General features: G+C 33.4%; 2 protein-coding genes across 2 annotated transcripts; both read right to left on the minus strand.

Annotated features, from left to right (window-relative positions):
- Positions 1-432: 432 nt before the first annotated feature.
- On the minus strand, positions 433-6,890 carry LOC143581950 (tobamovirus multiplication protein 1-like). Its single transcript, XM_077064626.1, has 11 exons — positions 6,639-6,890; positions 4,962-5,052; positions 4,833-4,885; positions 4,648-4,740; positions 4,502-4,573; positions 4,298-4,370; positions 4,173-4,218; positions 1,258-1,321; positions 1,116-1,169; positions 943-1,020; positions 433-844 (listed from the first exon to the last, which is right to left on the minus strand). Exons 1-11 carry the CDS (start codon positions 6,810-6,812, stop codon positions 752-754), a joined length of 891 nt encoding a protein of 296 aa, XP_076920741.1. The 5' UTR covers positions 6,813-6,890; the 3' UTR covers positions 433-751.
- A 7,695-nt stretch (positions 6,891-14,585) lies between these two features.
- On the minus strand, positions 14,586-16,931 carry LOC143581966 (putative protein phosphatase 2C 10). Its single transcript, XM_077064640.1, has 5 exons — positions 16,860-16,931; positions 15,545-15,784; positions 15,108-15,384; positions 14,876-15,030; positions 14,586-14,796 (listed from the first exon to the last, which is right to left on the minus strand). Exons 1-5 carry the CDS (start codon positions 16,890-16,892, stop codon positions 14,662-14,664), a joined length of 840 nt encoding a protein of 279 aa, XP_076920755.1. The 5' UTR covers positions 16,893-16,931; the 3' UTR covers positions 14,586-14,661.
- Positions 16,932-17,286: the final 355 nt, after the last annotated feature.

Consider the following 17,286-nt stretch of genomic DNA (forward strand, 5'->3'; position numbering starts at 1 on the left):
TTAATATATGCATTTTCAATTCTTCGTTTGGTATCTATTTATGCATTTTGGCTCTAATATATGCATTCTGGATTCCTGTTTATGTATTTTAGTTTCCATTTCTTCGCTTGACATTCATTTATTTTTATTTTTTTCTATTTCTTCATTTTGACTTCTATTTCTTCATTTATCTTCCATTTATTATCTATAAAATTTTGATGGTATTTTAATTGTTAGTTTTCAATCTTAGCATTATTAAAATTATGTGCCAAGTGCGATATTTTAATAGACTTCTTCGATGTTCTTTTTATTAAGTTAAATAGAACAAATATATGCAAATAGATATTATTGGATAAACAGTAAGCCTGCCAAAAGGGCATGTAGGATACCGGGTATACAAGTTTTGACCAAGCTGAATTTAGTCAAACTCACTCTACAGAACATCAATTAAATAGGTTCCAATTGAAAGGGAGCACTTTTAAGAAAACGGGCCGATCTTTACTGCTTTCATTTACCCTTCCAACCAGTTTGTTGCACTCACTCTTGGGCAAGAACAAAGAACAAAACATACACCAACTGCGCTACCCTATTACAAACTATTATTACCCGCACCATTGACAAAACATCTGATTCGATGTGCACATTTTATTCTCAAGAGAATAAACAAAGAACTACATTTACACCACATGCTAAGAGAAGGATATACAAGGAGTATGTGCATGCGTGTCACATTGCCTTTGACCCGACAAAGTCAAACCAACTTTTGTTGAGATCAATTGATTGGATGGTATTGATCCGATAATCGTCTTGGAGGCAGCTTCCTCAAAATGAAAAGCACAAGCGCAGACGGCAAAATCTCCACAATCTACATCAAAACAGAAAATCGCGCTTATCCGACAAAATAAACAGAGCATGTTACATTGTAGACCTTGTGATCTTATAAGAGTGTGCTGAAAAACTCACCATGTAGTATGCAAAGTCGAGAATAGGGTGATTCAAAACATGCATATCGGCGCTATTGTTAAAAGCAGCAATTGCAACCTATTTTAAGGACTGATCCATTAATGGCATACAGATAAAATGCAAAATTAGAGCAGATGTTGAAGGTGTATGGTTTTGTGTTAAGTTGAACTTACCATCACACATCTTATTAGAAAACAAGTGCAGCAAATCGCAGTCACAAATCCCACCTGTCAAAATTATTCAATTTTAACACATGCATTACAAATATGAAAAAAAAAAACACTTTGAAATTAGGTTATGAATTAGAGATATAACCTCATGCAGCTTCTTTTGACGGCCTCTAGATTCAATTGGAAAGCGCCTAAGCATGACAAACAATCTATGGAAAGAAAAAAGAAATCACATTATAAAGTTCGAACAGCCAGTATGGAGTGAGTTCACTACAGAACCACCTTTTAAGTAGAAAACCGCATATACACTTCTACGTTATGCATATTAGATTAAGAGGGGAGGGGGGGAGTCAGTTATGCGGTTACATAAACAACTTATGTACCACATCTAAGGAAATAGTAGGAGTATATAGGCTCGAGCTCGGTTTGTTAAAACTTACTAGAGCTTGAGCTCAAACTTGGCTCGTTTGAAGCTCTATTTCGAAAGCTTAAGCTTAGCTCGTGAGTAGCTTTTCAAGCTCAAGCTCGGCTGGGGCAGACCTGTTTATTATTTTTCAACTAATGTATATACATTATAACTATTATTTATTAGTTTTTTAATTGTAACTTTTATTTATTCATCTATTATATAAATATATATTTACCATATGAAATAAAAACCACATTAAAATATAGGCTCGCGCGCCAGCTCGAACTTGATAAATGAAGCCTGGGCCTGAGCTCGTTTATCAAAAACAAGCTTAATTTTAGACTCGAGCTCATATGTAACATCCTAAAATATTATAATATTAAATAAAGAAAGTTACGTTTAGTGATTTCGCGTTATTAATTTATTTAATATCGAGTAAAGAACGGATCATGGACTTAGATTAATTAAGGTGGATTAAGTGGTAATGGGCTTTAGGTCCACGGGCTTCAAGAGGTATAAATATCCTATTAAACCACCATAAAACCCTAAACCTCATTTATTCCATCTTAATCTCTACACACTCAAAAACACACACATCCTTCACCTCACACGGCCGCGAGAGAGAGAGAACGGGACTCGAGTCCAAAATCAAGCCAACCATTATTAGATCTTCGATATACGAGCTAGACACGAGATAACCACACAAACCGAACACATAAAGGTAAGATTTCAATCTTAAAGTTCATGTTTTTATAGACGGTTTGCCATGAAACTTGAAACGATAATAGATCGGATCTAAACGAAGCGTAAAGTAGCGAACTTGATGCTAGAACGAACCTAATAAACCCATAAACATGTACGGTTCGTTTAAGATAAACCGTAGATATTGTATTGAACGTTTCTGAAATTAAAGGTCCAAACTTTACGTCTTTTCGGGTCCAATCTTAACCAAAAACGACCATAGGAATGATCGCGGGTTAGTCAAATACCATACCCATGGATTTCTCAGTAAAACGATGATGATTTTGGGGGATTAAGATTGAACAGAGGAGCAGCTGGGCAACTTCGCCTGCAAGCTTAACTTCGCCTGCAAGCTAAGTTCGCCAAGCCATAACTTCGCCTGCAAGCTTAACTTCGCTTGCAAGCAAGTTCACCTAACTGATTAACTTCGCTTGATGTTAAGTTCGCTGAGGTACAAGTTCGCCAAACTGTAACTTCGACTGGCGATAAGTTCGCCCATGATAACTTCGCCCAAAGCTAAGTTCGCTTAAGTTTAACTTCGCCAAGTTAACTTCGCCTAAAGTTAAGTTCGCTTAGAAAATAAATTAAAAACAATGTGTTAAGACAGTTAATGTAAATAAAATTTTTCCAAGCTGACCTGGCAGCTCGACCCCAGCCAGGGGCTCTGCCCCTTGGACCCTGCTAGGGGCTGCCGCCCCTAGACCCCGCTGCCAGGGGCGCTGCCCCCGGACCTCCGTTCGTTGTGGGTTATATAAAGATAAAAATACAACATGAGTAGTAGTAGTTAATTGATACATGTAAATATTATACAGTTAGCCGTGCACAACTCAAGAAGGGAATAACGATTAACGGAGAGCGTAACAGGATTCAAGTGAGTTTCTAGCCCCATTTATGTGTTATGTTTTCGGGGCTGTGTGCATACTCAATATGTTTGTTAATACACTTATCCTAAGAGATAAGTGTATGCCTTATGTGAATGATGTGATATGTATGAATGATGGCTTGATGGTACGTGAACGATCTTCGGATATTGCACGTACTGTCAGGTTGTAACGCTATGTATAAGGTAAGTATGATATGTATGTTTATGTGTATGAACGTGATAAAGTTAATAAGAGAAGGAAAGGATGGTTGTATGGTTACGAAAAGGGTACCGAGCCCTAATAATACTCGAGGTATGATGTATGGTTGTATGGTAACGAAGAGGGAATCGAACCCTACTAATATTCGAGAACTAGGGAACCGAACCCTAATAATACTCGAGGAAGGAGGGTACCGAGCCCTAATAATACTCGAGGAATGTAGGGCGTAATGCTCTTTATAACGTAAGATATGAAAGCAAGTTAGTACAAAAGAAAGTATGAAAGTATAAAAGTATGAATGAAAGAGTATAAGTTTATGTGTATTGTATAATGTATGATTAACTAGAACTCATTCAGCGTAGCTGACTTTTAGTATGTACGCAGGTGAGTAGGATGAGGCAGCTCGCTTGAGGAGACACGTGGCACTGAATAAGAGCCTGGCATCGGAAGATTCAAGACGTTTAAGTTTAATGTTTTGTTTATTTTGAAAGACAAGATGTTTTAAGACAAGATGTGTTTTGCTATGAAATGCGAATGTTTTAATTAACTCTGATATTTAGAACTGCGTTTATGAGTAAATCCAACACGAAAGTAGGGCTACCGGTAACGGGGCCTTACATCATATAAGCTCGGCTCGATTCAAGCTTGTTTATGCGGCTTGGCTCGTTTACACCCTAAGAAATAGGTACAAGTGCTCATCGGTTCTCTACTTAAAATGGATCTGTATCAGGCGGTCTCCACCCAATATAAGTAAATGATGCAACAATAAAGAAAGATATATTATATGCTGAAAAGAGAGATATATCGTATGTCGCAATAAGTCGTTACCTCCCACCATATACCATGAATCCTACAGCAGCACCAAGTGAGATAACTGCACCATGAAAAATGATAATAAAAAATAGAGCGATAACGATAATGATCCTTTATATACTAGTTTTAAGTATTCTTACATGCAAGGAAGAGTTCTGCAAGTTCCACAGCAGCCGCAGTTTTGTTGACTCTCACATAAATCCAGATGCAAATCTAGAAAACATTGTGCAAGTCGCAAACAATTAGAACACAGTTAAATTTGCATGCCAAAATAGATTGATTAATCTATGTGTCAAGCACGAGGGACAGAATAAAATATAAAGAATTGTTAATTTTGGCACTACCTGAACGAAGTATACAATTCCATTTATAATAAAGTATGTAGGTCTGAGTTTATCAGTTGGAAGACTTCTTGCCTGAAATATGAAAAATAGAATTGCATAACATCAATGATAAAAGACACATTTGTTTATAACATATATTTGAATACCTGATGATATATCTCAGCCCAGAATAACACAAGTAATGTGTAAGTTGAGAAAAACAAAAGACCAGGAAGATCCAACAGTATTATGTCTAAGAGCTGTCGGTGTCGCGAAGATAAATCTTTAATAAATATTCATAAGAAGAATCATGTCTAAATGCTTAATGTGAAACGGTAAAACACGAGCTTACTCTCGCTTTAATGTGGAAAACACTCCAGTAAAATCCAAATTGAATAGCCCTTACTGTGAATATACAATCATCAAACAAACTGATGAGGCAAAGTGATTCAGAAATGTCGAAAATTAGTAGCAACCTTACATCCATTGACCAGAAAGTTGAGCAAGTGGAAGACTTTTTGTGTTGTCCAGCCGTATTCTGGTACTCTCATTTGAATACGAACAAGTTGTACCTGCATATTCATTCAGTAATAATAAACAGCTGGTGTAAATCTTGTTTGCATAGACTTTGAGCTAAAAATCATTAATTTAAACTGACAATTAGTGGTTCTTGGGGGTAGTTGTCACTCTTTTATAATTTATCTTTTATATCTAAAATATAAAAACGATAGGGAACATATGCTAGCTTTATAGCTGATGGGAATGAGCTATGATGGAAAAATAAAGTATACGTATTCGTAAGGGTGTTAATGGGAAATTAATACCAAGGGCTAAAGCGTAATATAAGGGTAGTATAAATAATAGATGATAAGGCTGGTTAGGGAGAGGCGTGAATTTGTTAGATATGTTAGGAATTCAGATATGTTAGGCTCCTACGGGATGTAGGGAGAGAGGGCGTAGCCCTGGTTTATCTTTTGAAATCGTTCCTACCATTTATCAATATTAAGTTTTCTGATTGTTCTTCATTTATTCTTCTTGTATTTGATCAACAACACATTAGACCTTAACAAATTCCTATCAATAGCCCACCTAAGATTTGGTTTTCCCACCACTCCCTCGAATTAAATATTGAATGTCAAGTGTGTGTCGACTTCTTACGAAGTCAAGATTTTGATTTCCCGCTTCTCAGTCCTATTAAATTATGATGGTTTTCTTTAATTTAATAAAGAAAATGATTACACCATAAATCATATTCACGTTTTTGAGAAACATACGATATGCTATTTAAAATAGACATTTTTTAAAAACATGTATCCTAACCTAGTGGTTGTTTTAAGCTGTTAAAATGATAATTGGAGAGCCCTGATGTCTCCTCACTCTGGCCAGACTATGTTGTCTTAATTGGGCCCACGCTGGCTTCAGAGTTTGGCTTGAGCGTTCCCCCGGGAAACCATACCGCCAACTGCCACATGACAGCCGTTGTGCCACCACATGAGCAGAACTCTCTGGCGTAACACATGGTGGGACGAAAACCCGAGTGGGCTCAGGGTTCAAACTGATAACCCTTCGTACAAGGCCTAGTTCAAATCTCCTTCATTGCCAATATCCACCCAAATATGACACAAGTGAGATTCGAACTTGAATCTCCATTTGAGAACCCAAGCCTCCTACCACTAGACCACAAGTAGAGATACTTCTTAAATTATCTACATATAAATATTCTATTTTCAAAATAATTTATTTTTATAAATATAGAACACCGAACATCAACAATATTATTACAAATAGTACACAACTAAGGGGGTGTTTGGGATTCCTTATTTTGCCTCTCTACGACTTTTCATTAAGTTAATAAGTTACAAAAGTTACAACTTTTCCTCTCACAATATAAGCAATCCCAAACACCTTATAAGTTGGTAAAAATAAGCAATCCCAAACACCCCCTAAAAGTCTAACACATGTTAGTAAACAAACAGCCTTAAACCTAACTGTGTCTTACAAGTTCAATTTTTCTGAATCAATCCCTATAGTGTTTTTTATTTGGTAATACAAACAATTAAGCTGCATTCACAATAATATTTATTAATCAGCAGAGTGAGGTTGAAGGGTAAGAAAGAAAGCCCTAAATAAATAATAATGTTTAAAATGAAGAGCATACGAGAGCAATGAAAGAAACGAGTGCATAAGAAGCACAGAGAGCGTAGAAGACGCCGTCCTGCCATTTCTGAGACTCTTGGATCCCACCATTCCATAGTTCATTCAACAAGGTTAGGGTTTGAGTAGTATATGTATCTGTCATGTATATGTTGTTGGTACTCGTTGATGTTGCCATTAACGAACCAAGGATTTGAATTGAATCTGGATTTGAGTGAGAGAAGAAGAAGAAGAAGAAGAAGATTAGCGAAGGAAGGACAGTTGCGGTAGGGAGGATATGACACGTTCAATGTTCATGTATTCTCACTCACACGTGTCTCTCACCTTATTATTATTATTATTATTATTATTATTATCTTAATTGGAGAACCACCTAGACCAGATATCCTAATAACGGTCAACGAACCTTAGGTGCTAACGAACATACTAAACTGGGTTCTAAAGATAAACTAACTATGATAGCTAAGGGCAACTAGATCATATGATCAGTCTCACTAACAACTCCTGTCAATATTTCAAAAATAAAGATTAAAAAAATATATATGTCGTTCAATTAGATCATTCGATAGGAGAATCCAACATTGATAGAAAAGTTAAAGTGTGGTGGAAGAAATGGTCGACGATGTGAAGTCGAGATTCAATTACAGGTAAAAAAAGAATTAGATATTGTATCAAACTAGTTTAAGTAACATGGTAAGGATCAAAAATAAAACTAACCATTGTTGGTCGGGTGAAAATGGATGGTTAGATAAATTTGAACATTTTCGGGCTGGTGGTGTTAGATATTTGGTTATTGGATAACAAGACATGATGATGCCAATCAAGTGTTTGTATACTCCAACTGGGATAAGGTGATCCATTTTTGAAGCGGGCTTGTGTCTTGTTGACTTGGGCTTTGGTTCACTGGGTTATGAATCGGTGCTTCCCCATCAAAAGGTATCTCAAAGACAATGTTAAAAGATTGAACAACGATTTTGAAATTTTGCAACGATGGAATACAAATTCGTCTACGTATCCAACTCTCTTAAAGATGGAAGAAGGTAATAACTATTAATTTTTAGATGCCTTGGTCATTCCGGTTTCACCCGTAGCCTTGGAGTCGACTTTCATCATGAGCGGGTGGATAATGATCTCCTATTTAATTCATTGTATTTTTATATTATTGAGGCCTTAATATGTACACATGACTAGATCCGAACTACAAAAAGATCAATAAAAACTGTGGATTAAGAATAACGAGCTTGCAAAAAGTAATATTCAATCAATTATTCTTAGTTTGTTACTCACATTCGGTGGTCCTTTTCAATTACTAATCGTCACTCGTTGTTTCATTTTAGATTGTTTTGAGAAGATCATATTGGTAACAATTGATTGAAGTTGTTTATCAAACTATTTGAAGAAAATAAAAATAGTGGGGATAAGTTAGTTTAAAAAAATATATAGTTTCTGATATTCTCGATTTGAAAAGTTTGTGCTATATATAGTTTGGTCTTTATAAAAGAAAAAAGATACCCAGGGCCGAATTTGCACAAGCCCGGTTTGCAAAGGCCCATTTTGCCGCAGCACAGGCCCAGTTCACAAAGGCCGAACTTGCAGACTTGCAGTCCAACTTACAACACGGACCGACCATAAGTCATATGGTCCGATTCTCGGTTATAAGTTTAACCGTTTATTCAGTTCCGATTCTAATCAATTCAGTCTGGGTTGTCCCCTTCCAACCCGTCACTCACCCATACAAACAAAAACGAAAGAAAAAAAATTAAAATACATTTATTATTCTTATCAGAGCATCCACGATAAGAAGCTTTAAAACACCAAAAAAAGATGCATAATTAGATGGTGCATTAGAAAATTCCACCGAATGGTGTAGCCGCACGATGACGAATACATAAAATTGTGTAGGGTGGGAGTTGGCACAATATGGTCAGGTAAGAAGAATCGATTGAAAAAACAATATTTGTTTAACATAAATAAAGCATTAAATAAACTATAATAAAATAGCATTAAATCGTGAATATAACTAAAATAAAGTATAGTTGATTAAACATATGGTTAAGTTATTTTATAAAAGAGAACAAAAATGAAAAGTATGAGAAACATTTGTACACATAAAAAAACCTTCAAAAAAAATATAAAAAATATTGATAAAAAATCATAACACAAAAGTTAATAAAAAACGAAAAAAATAAAAACAAAAAATGTTTCTACCGTCTTTCTCGTCCTCAAAAAGAAAAGAAAAAACAATGGAGAGTGAAAAAATATCATTGTATTTTTTTGTTTATCATTATGTTTTGTGTTTATGTTCGTCATTGATTTTGTCTTTTTTTCTTAATATTGTGTTCTTTTTTCTTTATATTGTGTTATATAACTCAACACAGTGTGATATTTTATTTTGTTCGGCATTGTGTTATATTTTGCGATAATTGTGTCTTTTTCTAGTTATAATTGTGTCTTTTGTTTATTTTCGTCATTGTGTCTATGATCTCGGCATTGTATGTTTTTGTTACCTTTTTTATTTTTTTCTAATAGGAATGATAGCGAAAACATTTTAGTTTTTAAGATATTTTCGTTTTTTTTATATATTTTGTGTTATGATTTTTTTATTTTTTATTTTTTGAATTTATTTTTAAGGTTTTTTTTTATCACATATCTTTTTCACACTTCTCATTTTGTCCCCCTTTGTATTTTAAATTTACCCTTAAACATAATAAGAAAGCTACTTCTACTGCAAAAAAATAAATAAATAAATAACAAGTTACTTTATAAATATTTCTCCCGTAATGATTAAATAAATTTTTTTTTTTGTAAAAAACATTTAAATAAATTGATACTAGGATTTGAGACCCCGTGCTTCGCGACGGGACCATTGAACCGAACCAAAAAAACATGTAAAAACCTTAAACCATGAACGCGATGTGAATCGAGGTGAAATTATCATGTATCATGTTACGACATCGGATCTTAACAAAAGAAATTAACACATCAATGGCAAAATATAACAAACTATCATATGAAAAATCAAAAAACCGGCAGGTTATAACTGCCAACCGATGCAAAATCTTTTAATATAAGCGACACCAACACAAATTCTTAAACATTAATTTGTAAGCCAAAAAACATATTTTAAAGACGCGGCATCAAATGTAGAAACGCGAATATAAAAACATGTGATGACGTGATATTTTAAATTATGAAAAAACTTTGGGTCGTTGTAAAGACCAACTATAAGAAAATACGAAAGCAAAGTTAAGAAAAAACAGTTCAACCGACAAATAAAACATGTAGAGCTGACACTTACCCAAGTTTAAAGTTTAAAATTTTAGGTCATTAAATATTATTATTATTATTATATGAGACCAAAAATAAAGGAAATAAAACCTGTATTTTTAAAGTATATATATAGGATCAGAATCATGAGAGAACTTTTTTGAAATTGAAAACTTTGAAAACCATTTTGGACCACAAAAAACCCAAAAATAAAAAAAATCATAAAATATAAAAAAACACAAAAATGAAAAAAAGTAAAAAAAACCAAAATTCTTATTTTAACATTCCGGTTTCAAAAAAAACTCGGTTTAGCAAATTATATACAGATATGTATAATATATACATATATGTACATTTACATGATTTTTTTATACACATGTGTATAATTTAAGATAAATGATACTGAATATATGTGTATATTACGTAACTAAAGGTTAAATAAAATTATACATATGTGTATAATACAACGTTTTTTTTTGTTTTTTTAATGAAACCAGACAGAAATATAAGAATTTTGGTTTTTTTACTTTTTTAAATTTTTTGTTATTTTTTGTTTTATGATTTTTTTAATTATTTTTTTAAAGGTGTTTTTAGTGGTCCAAAATGGTTCTCAAAGTTCTCAATTTGCAAAGGGTTTTCTCTCTTAGGATCCTTACCCTATATATATATATATATAGGGGAGGAATATTTTGAGAACCTTGATGAGTTGTAAGAATTTTAAGAACTCAATATGGACCACACATTTATTTAAATGAGTATGGAATATGTGGCTGAGAATAAATCTGATTAAAAAATTAATCAGGAGAGATAATAAGTATTTTTGATAATTACACAAGTTTAAATGTTAGTTACACATGTGTAATAAGTCGATTCGGTGTGTAAAAAAATACTGTAATTTTTTGTACATTACTTACACTTACGTATTACACATGTGTAAAAAAAATTTCAAAAAACAAATTTGTTACGTTGAGTTCTTTCGAGTTCTTAAAAACTTAAAGTAGTTCTCTAAATAAATCAATCATATATATATATATATATATATATAACATAGTAATATAGTAATAAAGTAAAGTGTAAGTAATAAAATAAAATGAAATACAATAAAATATTATAAATTTAAATAGTAAATTGAATAGTGTTTTTGTGAGTGGGAAAATATATTTTTATAATATATAAAGGGGAGAGTTATCCTAAAAATAAATAATTCATAGGAAGAATATGAATAAATCATAACCATTGGATCATGTTAATCAATGGTTGAGATTTAAAATTACTAATAACCGACATAGTTTCCTAGAATTACTCTTTTATCATTATAACCAATATAGTTTCCTAAAATTGTTCTTTCACCATAATTTGTAATGCCAAATGTAAAAAATTTGTTTGTTCTTATCATTCTTATGAAACTCCTTATTCTTATTTGAACCATTTTCTATCTATAATATATATAAACGGAAACATAAAAATCATATGTGTCGCGATGCGGTCGCTTCCCCTTTTTTTGGAGTTACCAGATTTGTTTAATTTTTAAATGGATGTTTCTCATGCATTTGACCCGAATTCACGGGTATGGGTCATATCAAACCCATATATTTTTTAAACGGGTTATAACATCTCATCTAATTAAAAACTAATCTCAACAAATATTTGATATAAAAATCCTATGAAGTAGTGATATACTAAAAATTAATATATGATTTATTTAAAAAAAAGATATATATAATTTATATTTAAAAAACCGATTTTATAGTAAAAAATAAATAAACGGGTCTTGGGTCTCATCAAACTCATGTAGTTTTTTAACTGGGTTATAACATCTCATTTATTTGTGAAACAATTTATCATCAAACCATAAGTATATTATTAACTTTCAAACAATAAAAAAAATAAAAATTCAAAAAATAAATAAATATTAACAACAAATAATATAAAACACCCCCCGTAATACGGGGGATAAAAACTAGTATATATATATATATATATATATATATAATATTAGTTATCTATGAAATTCCATTAGTGAAGGGAAAGTCTTTAAAAACTTAGTTTTAGGGTAGGAAGTTTTTGGGTTCAAATTTCATAGGTAACCTGGATTAAAAAAATTCATTGATAAGAAAACGAAGTAAAACATAATATATATATATATACGTATTTTGAACTGCTAATTTGGATTATTGATGGACCACTGGCTCACCTGGTCATCTTAACTCCACCCTTAGGAGAAAACCCTCCTATATGTGAAAAATCGCTATGACCCAACTTGAGAGCCCTATTTATTTATTATTATTATTGTTATTGTCTTAAATAAAACTTGAACCCAAAACTTTTATGCTTTAAATTAAAGTTTTTATGTGTCTTCCTCTTATCAATTGGATTAGAGATTATCAAAAAAATTAAAAATAAAATGAATAATAAAACTGATTGACGGTTTAAATATTTTAATAAAGTGTAAAATGACAAAATCCAAAACTTAAAAACAAACTTTTTGTTTCTTTTGTTTGACTTCCTGAAGTGGTCCCCTGTTGAAGACAAAAGTACCAATCAAAGAGAGAAGCAATCTCTCAACATAAGACTGACTTATATTTAAAATGTTTGGATTAATTTTTTTTCATTTAAGACTACAGTGGGCTTTCTCTCTTCATACCAATACCATGGTATTGTTTTCATAATTGGATCGGACAACGAACTAAATGGCTAACTGTTAAATCGATTGGACCGGTCGGAATAAAAATGACACTTAAGGTTAAAAGAATGTTAAAAAATAATAATTTTTTTTCAATAGTTAATGGGTTCATCGGTCCGACCGAGCGAACTACATAAAACCAGACCTGTCAGATGAATGAATCTCGTGCGGACCGGCCGCATCGGTCCGGTCTCAAAAACACTGCTTCATACCAGCTTCATCCATCGATATGTTTAATATAATTAAAAAAATAAATGGCTCCCGAAATATTTCCATATTTTCGCATTCTTGGCCTCGAACGGCGTGGCCAAAACCATCGGCTTCAAAAGCTACCCGATGACAGATATCATTTTTGTATTAATTGGAGGATTAAAATAAGAAGTTGGATTTGCATATAAATTTTCATGTGAAGTGTAAAAGTTAATAACTCAAATGCAACACCGAAAACTTATGCATAACCAAATCAAAGTTATACGTAAAAATCGTAAACATTAATTCTGGTTGGTATAAACCTAAAACGACCATACTCGTGTATCCCACTTTAATGTTTTTAACCATACCACTTGAGGTACCACTGATAATGGTCTTCATATTTCACATTCTCTTGATGATATGTTAAATGTATACATTGTGGTATTCCGTTTTCCTTATTGATAGCCTTTTCTTTGGTTTCAAGTGTTGAGGCTGATTAGTTGAATACAAGGGTATTGTCAATTTAGTTGTTGATTTTAACCTCACTCGAAAGGTCGTGTCATATGTCTTTGCTTTAACATGACAAAGTCACTATCATTTATCTGTCTACTAACACGATACAGCACCAGCATACCGAAGCCGATTTACATTTTGTTCGAGGAAGGGTTGTGTTTGGACATGTTTAGGTATTAGGCCAATAGTAATTTTAGTAACAGTTTAGGAACTATTTATGTAACATGACGGCTATATAACTAGCATATGTTGTAACCTTAAATCATACAACAATACCATACAAAACAATATTCTTTTATTTAACTTGGTATCAAGAGCTAGATTACAACCCGTCGGCACTTGTCATTGACGAGGTGGTCAGCAGCCGCAACCACCCCACCCACAACCTTTTATAGCTTTATTTAGATGCTTTTAATACAACTAGATCTAGATTTAAATGCATAGCCAAAACTGCCATCAATAAACAACCGCCACAAAATGCGTCACCATTGTCGCCACTAGTCACAAACACAATTATTATATCCACAAACAACCACAATTGTGATCATCGATTGCTACTCTAAATCCAACAGCCGTCATCACGTGCAACTTGCTAGGATTCGCAGAAACAACCTAAAGAACTGAACCCTAGCCGTCGCCGCCACAATTCAACACTATCTTCATACACAGTTATGTGACGTTGCACACAACCCGTCACTTTTGTCACCGCTAACCACAAACACCAATGCTATCATCCACAAACAACCACAATTGTGATCTCCGACTGCTACCCTAAACCTGACAGTCGTCATCACGTGCAAATTGCTAGGATTCGCAGAGACAACCAGCAAAACTGAACCCTAGCTGTCACACAACGCAACACTATTTTCATACACCGCTTAACAACGCTGCACATATGCAACTCTTAATTTACTTACATTTCTACTAATAGTTTACCCATCGGATTCAATCATCGCATTAGAAAACCTTCCACTTAAACGCCCGCCCTATCTTAGACACAAATCCTAAGTCATAAGAGTTATGCCATATATGTTTCTCTATGTGTGTTTTATATAAACATAATCATGTAGGGACACAAATTAAAAACATAGTCTAGGATTGATAAAAAGAAACTTTATTTACACAACTTAAAAGAAAAGATAGTCTAACTTCTCTATAATCATAAACCCGATGGCCAATTAACACTATTTATTATTTATTCATTCCTCTAAATATCGCCATCATAATAACCAAAGCAAAAGCTATAACCAGTTCAAGAAATAAAAAAAATTAACCAACACTTAAAACATCCTCAACAGAAACAAACCATGCTTACACCTTCCAACATACTCATCCTAGAACACTTCTTCATGCTGTCTTGGTCTCGTTTAACTCACTTGAAGCGCACAACGATGCACGATATGTCATCTTTACTGTCCTTTATGGCCGCTGTTGCTAGCTCCTTTGCCGCCTGCCTCGGGTCCTTGATGTTTATCGCGATGTCCACCGCTTGTTGGTTATTCAGAACCTGGATCAACGCCACAAAAATCAAAATAAAAAAATATAAAAATTGTTGATTTCAAATGGTCAAAGTTTTGTGTTTTCACCTTCCAGATACCGTCACTTGCGAGAATGAGAATCTCGTTGCTTTCATCGATGTCCACGGATATTATATCCGGATCGCTTCCAACATGATTCTTGAGATTCTTGTCACCAAAGGCACGTGAAACGGCTAGCTGCCCGTTCACTCGAGCCACATCTCCTATAAAACAAAAACGGGTCAAATAAGTCAAACAGGTCAATTAAAAGGAAACAAGGCAAATAGGTCAAGCGGGTCACCTGGCAAGTGTGTCACGAAACCGCCCCTCGCTTCAATCCTGGCCTTCTCAGCTTCGGGCTCATGATCAACACTCAGCTGAATTGCTTCCCCCAATTTCGAAAGCACCGCTCGCGAGTCTCCAACATTTGCAATCCATAACTTACGCCCGTCGATGAGAACAGCATTGACTGCAGTCGAACCCCCTTGTCCTAGTTCGGGATCGTGATCCAGAATAGCATCGTCAGTGCTTTCATAGGCCCTATAAAGTGATCTTTCTGGATCCTTCAAAAAATCATCCTGCCATAACATAATTTAAACATCTTTTACAAAAGAAAAAAATATATAATTCCATAAAAGACTTCAATGTGTTTAATAAATGTAAACTTTTTTGAATTCTTGATATTTGGGTCAAGATTTGTTGTCAAAATTAGGTTGTTTTGAGTACTATAAGTTCTACCTCCTTAATGATATTGCGGAACAAATGCTTTTGAAGATACACAGCCACTTCACCCCCAAGATGCCCGTCATATATAGCGAACAGGCCGAGCTCGTGTCCGTGAAGAGATGTGAATTTGGTCACATGGTAGTCTTCCATTGGATGATTAGCTTTCCCCTTAACAAGGCTAAAACCGTAATTCACTGGCCCACGTTGACTGCGTCCCTTGCCTGCGCATCCCGTTATTTGACCGGCATAGAGCTGATAAACGAAAAAAACCCTTATTTTTCTGTCCATAAAATGTTTTCAAACGTGCATAAACATGCAAGAGAAGCGTTAAAGATCATTACTTTATTAGTTTATTACATACTAAATATAAAAATCACAACTTTATGTTTCCAAATGGATAAAGATATGCAGTTAAATGATGAAAATGAAGATTGCATTAAAAGATGAACTTTAAATTTCAAATCAAGATTCAAGAAAAGGTTTTTATTGACCATGATGGTTGAACAGCATTAATCATGGTCTCAAAAAAGGAAAATTCAGCTAACAGATTTGATAAATATTATTAAGTTAATAATAGATCAATTCACATCAAAAGCCATGCTGACTATATATAATAATCTTGGCGGTCAACTGTTGACTTTTATCTTAAACAACAATTTCAGCAACCAAAATAGCAATAACAATCAATACACTCATGAAATAATAAGTTTTGAGATGAAAAATGATGAATTTGAGTCCTAAATGGACAAGAATACTTGTTTAAACACGAAAAGACAATAATTTCTTTGAAAAGTAGTCAACTTTGACCATGTTTGACCATGACCATGACCGACCGACCACGACCGCAAAACGACAATACACACGTTCTCATTAACCCGCCGGAATTGCGGCTAATGATCAGGAACACTAACCAGAGAATCTATAACGATTAACGGTTAACGAAATTTAACGTTCGAATAAACCGAATTTTGAACAACTTTACAAAGAGGAGTTCAAAATCCCACAATGTCATAATACATTATACATTCATGATCCAAGAGCTTCACTTTGAAATTTTAATCTCAACAAATTAATCAAAAGTTCAAAACTGAAATCTTTATTTCATATTCATATGTAAACAAAACAAAAAAAATAAAAAAAATAAAAAATAATAATAGTAATACATATAAAGTTAAATTTAAGATTGTGAAAAACCCCTTTACAAAAAGATATTAAATTTCAATTCCATCAGTCAATTTACTTATTTATGTTTAAAAAATTCAATCAAATTATGAAACTAAATGCATATATAGAATAATAATAGAAAAAAGGGTTGAATAATATTCACCTTGGTAAGAGAATTGGAGAATAAGTTGCCCATTTCAGCAGCCTTCAATTTCACAGAATGCAAAAAAGTCACAAGAAAAAAAAACACCAATTAGCTTATAAAAATTTAAAAACAAAAAAAACAAAAAAAAACATCAAATTTCATGATGATCAACCAAACCCATCACCCAAATCAACAAACCCACCAAACCCATGAACAAATTTACAATCTTTAAAACATTTCTTTAAAAATGATCAAATGGGTATTAATATTATGGTGAATATGAACTCACCGATAAGTAAAGAAAAGAAAACTTGTGCTGATGAAATATTCATAAGTGAATAGTGGGTCTATTTATAGCCGATAAAAGGCTTCAATTTTGCAGTTTTAGTCCTTTAGAAGGGTGTTGCAAATTGCAAATTGCAAATGCAAAGAGCTTCAGTCTGGC

The sequence above is a fragment of the Bidens hawaiensis genome, unplaced genomic scaffold (genome assembly GCF_021521415.1).
Source record: "Bidens hawaiensis isolate Kalapana, Puna unplaced genomic scaffold, B.hawaiensis_p1.1 tig00031314_1, whole genome shotgun sequence".
In the NCBI taxonomy this organism is placed as follows: domain Eukaryota; kingdom Viridiplantae; phylum Streptophyta; class Magnoliopsida; order Asterales; family Asteraceae; genus Bidens; species Bidens hawaiensis.

What these genes read in the sequence shown, in the direction of transcription:
- LOC143581950 (XM_077064626.1), bottom strand. Translation starts at nt 6,812, where the DNA reads ATGGCAACATCAACGAGTACCAACAACATATACATGACAGATACATAT. An exon ending in CAACTTTCTGGTCAATGGAT is followed by an intron (nt 4,886 to 4,961) that starts GTAAGGTTGCTA and finishes GTATATTCACAG; the next exon opens with TAAGGGCTATTCAATTTGGA. An exon ending in TCGACTTTGCATACTACATG is followed by an intron (nt 845 to 942) that starts GTGAGTTTTTCA and finishes GTTTTGATGTAG; the next exon opens with ATTGTGGAGATTTTGCCGTC.
- LOC143581966 (XM_077064640.1), bottom strand. Translation starts at nt 16,892, where the DNA reads ATGGGCAACTTATTCTCCAATTCTCTTACCAAG. An exon ending in TCCGCAATATCATTAAGGAG is followed by an intron (nt 15,385 to 15,544) that starts GTAGAACTTATA and finishes ATGTTATGGCAG; the next exon opens with GATGATTTTTTGAAGGATCC. An exon ending in TTTCGTGACACACTTGCCAG is followed by an intron (nt 15,031 to 15,107) that starts GTGACCCGCTTG and finishes TTTGTTTTATAG; the next exon opens with GAGATGTGGCTCGAGTGAAC.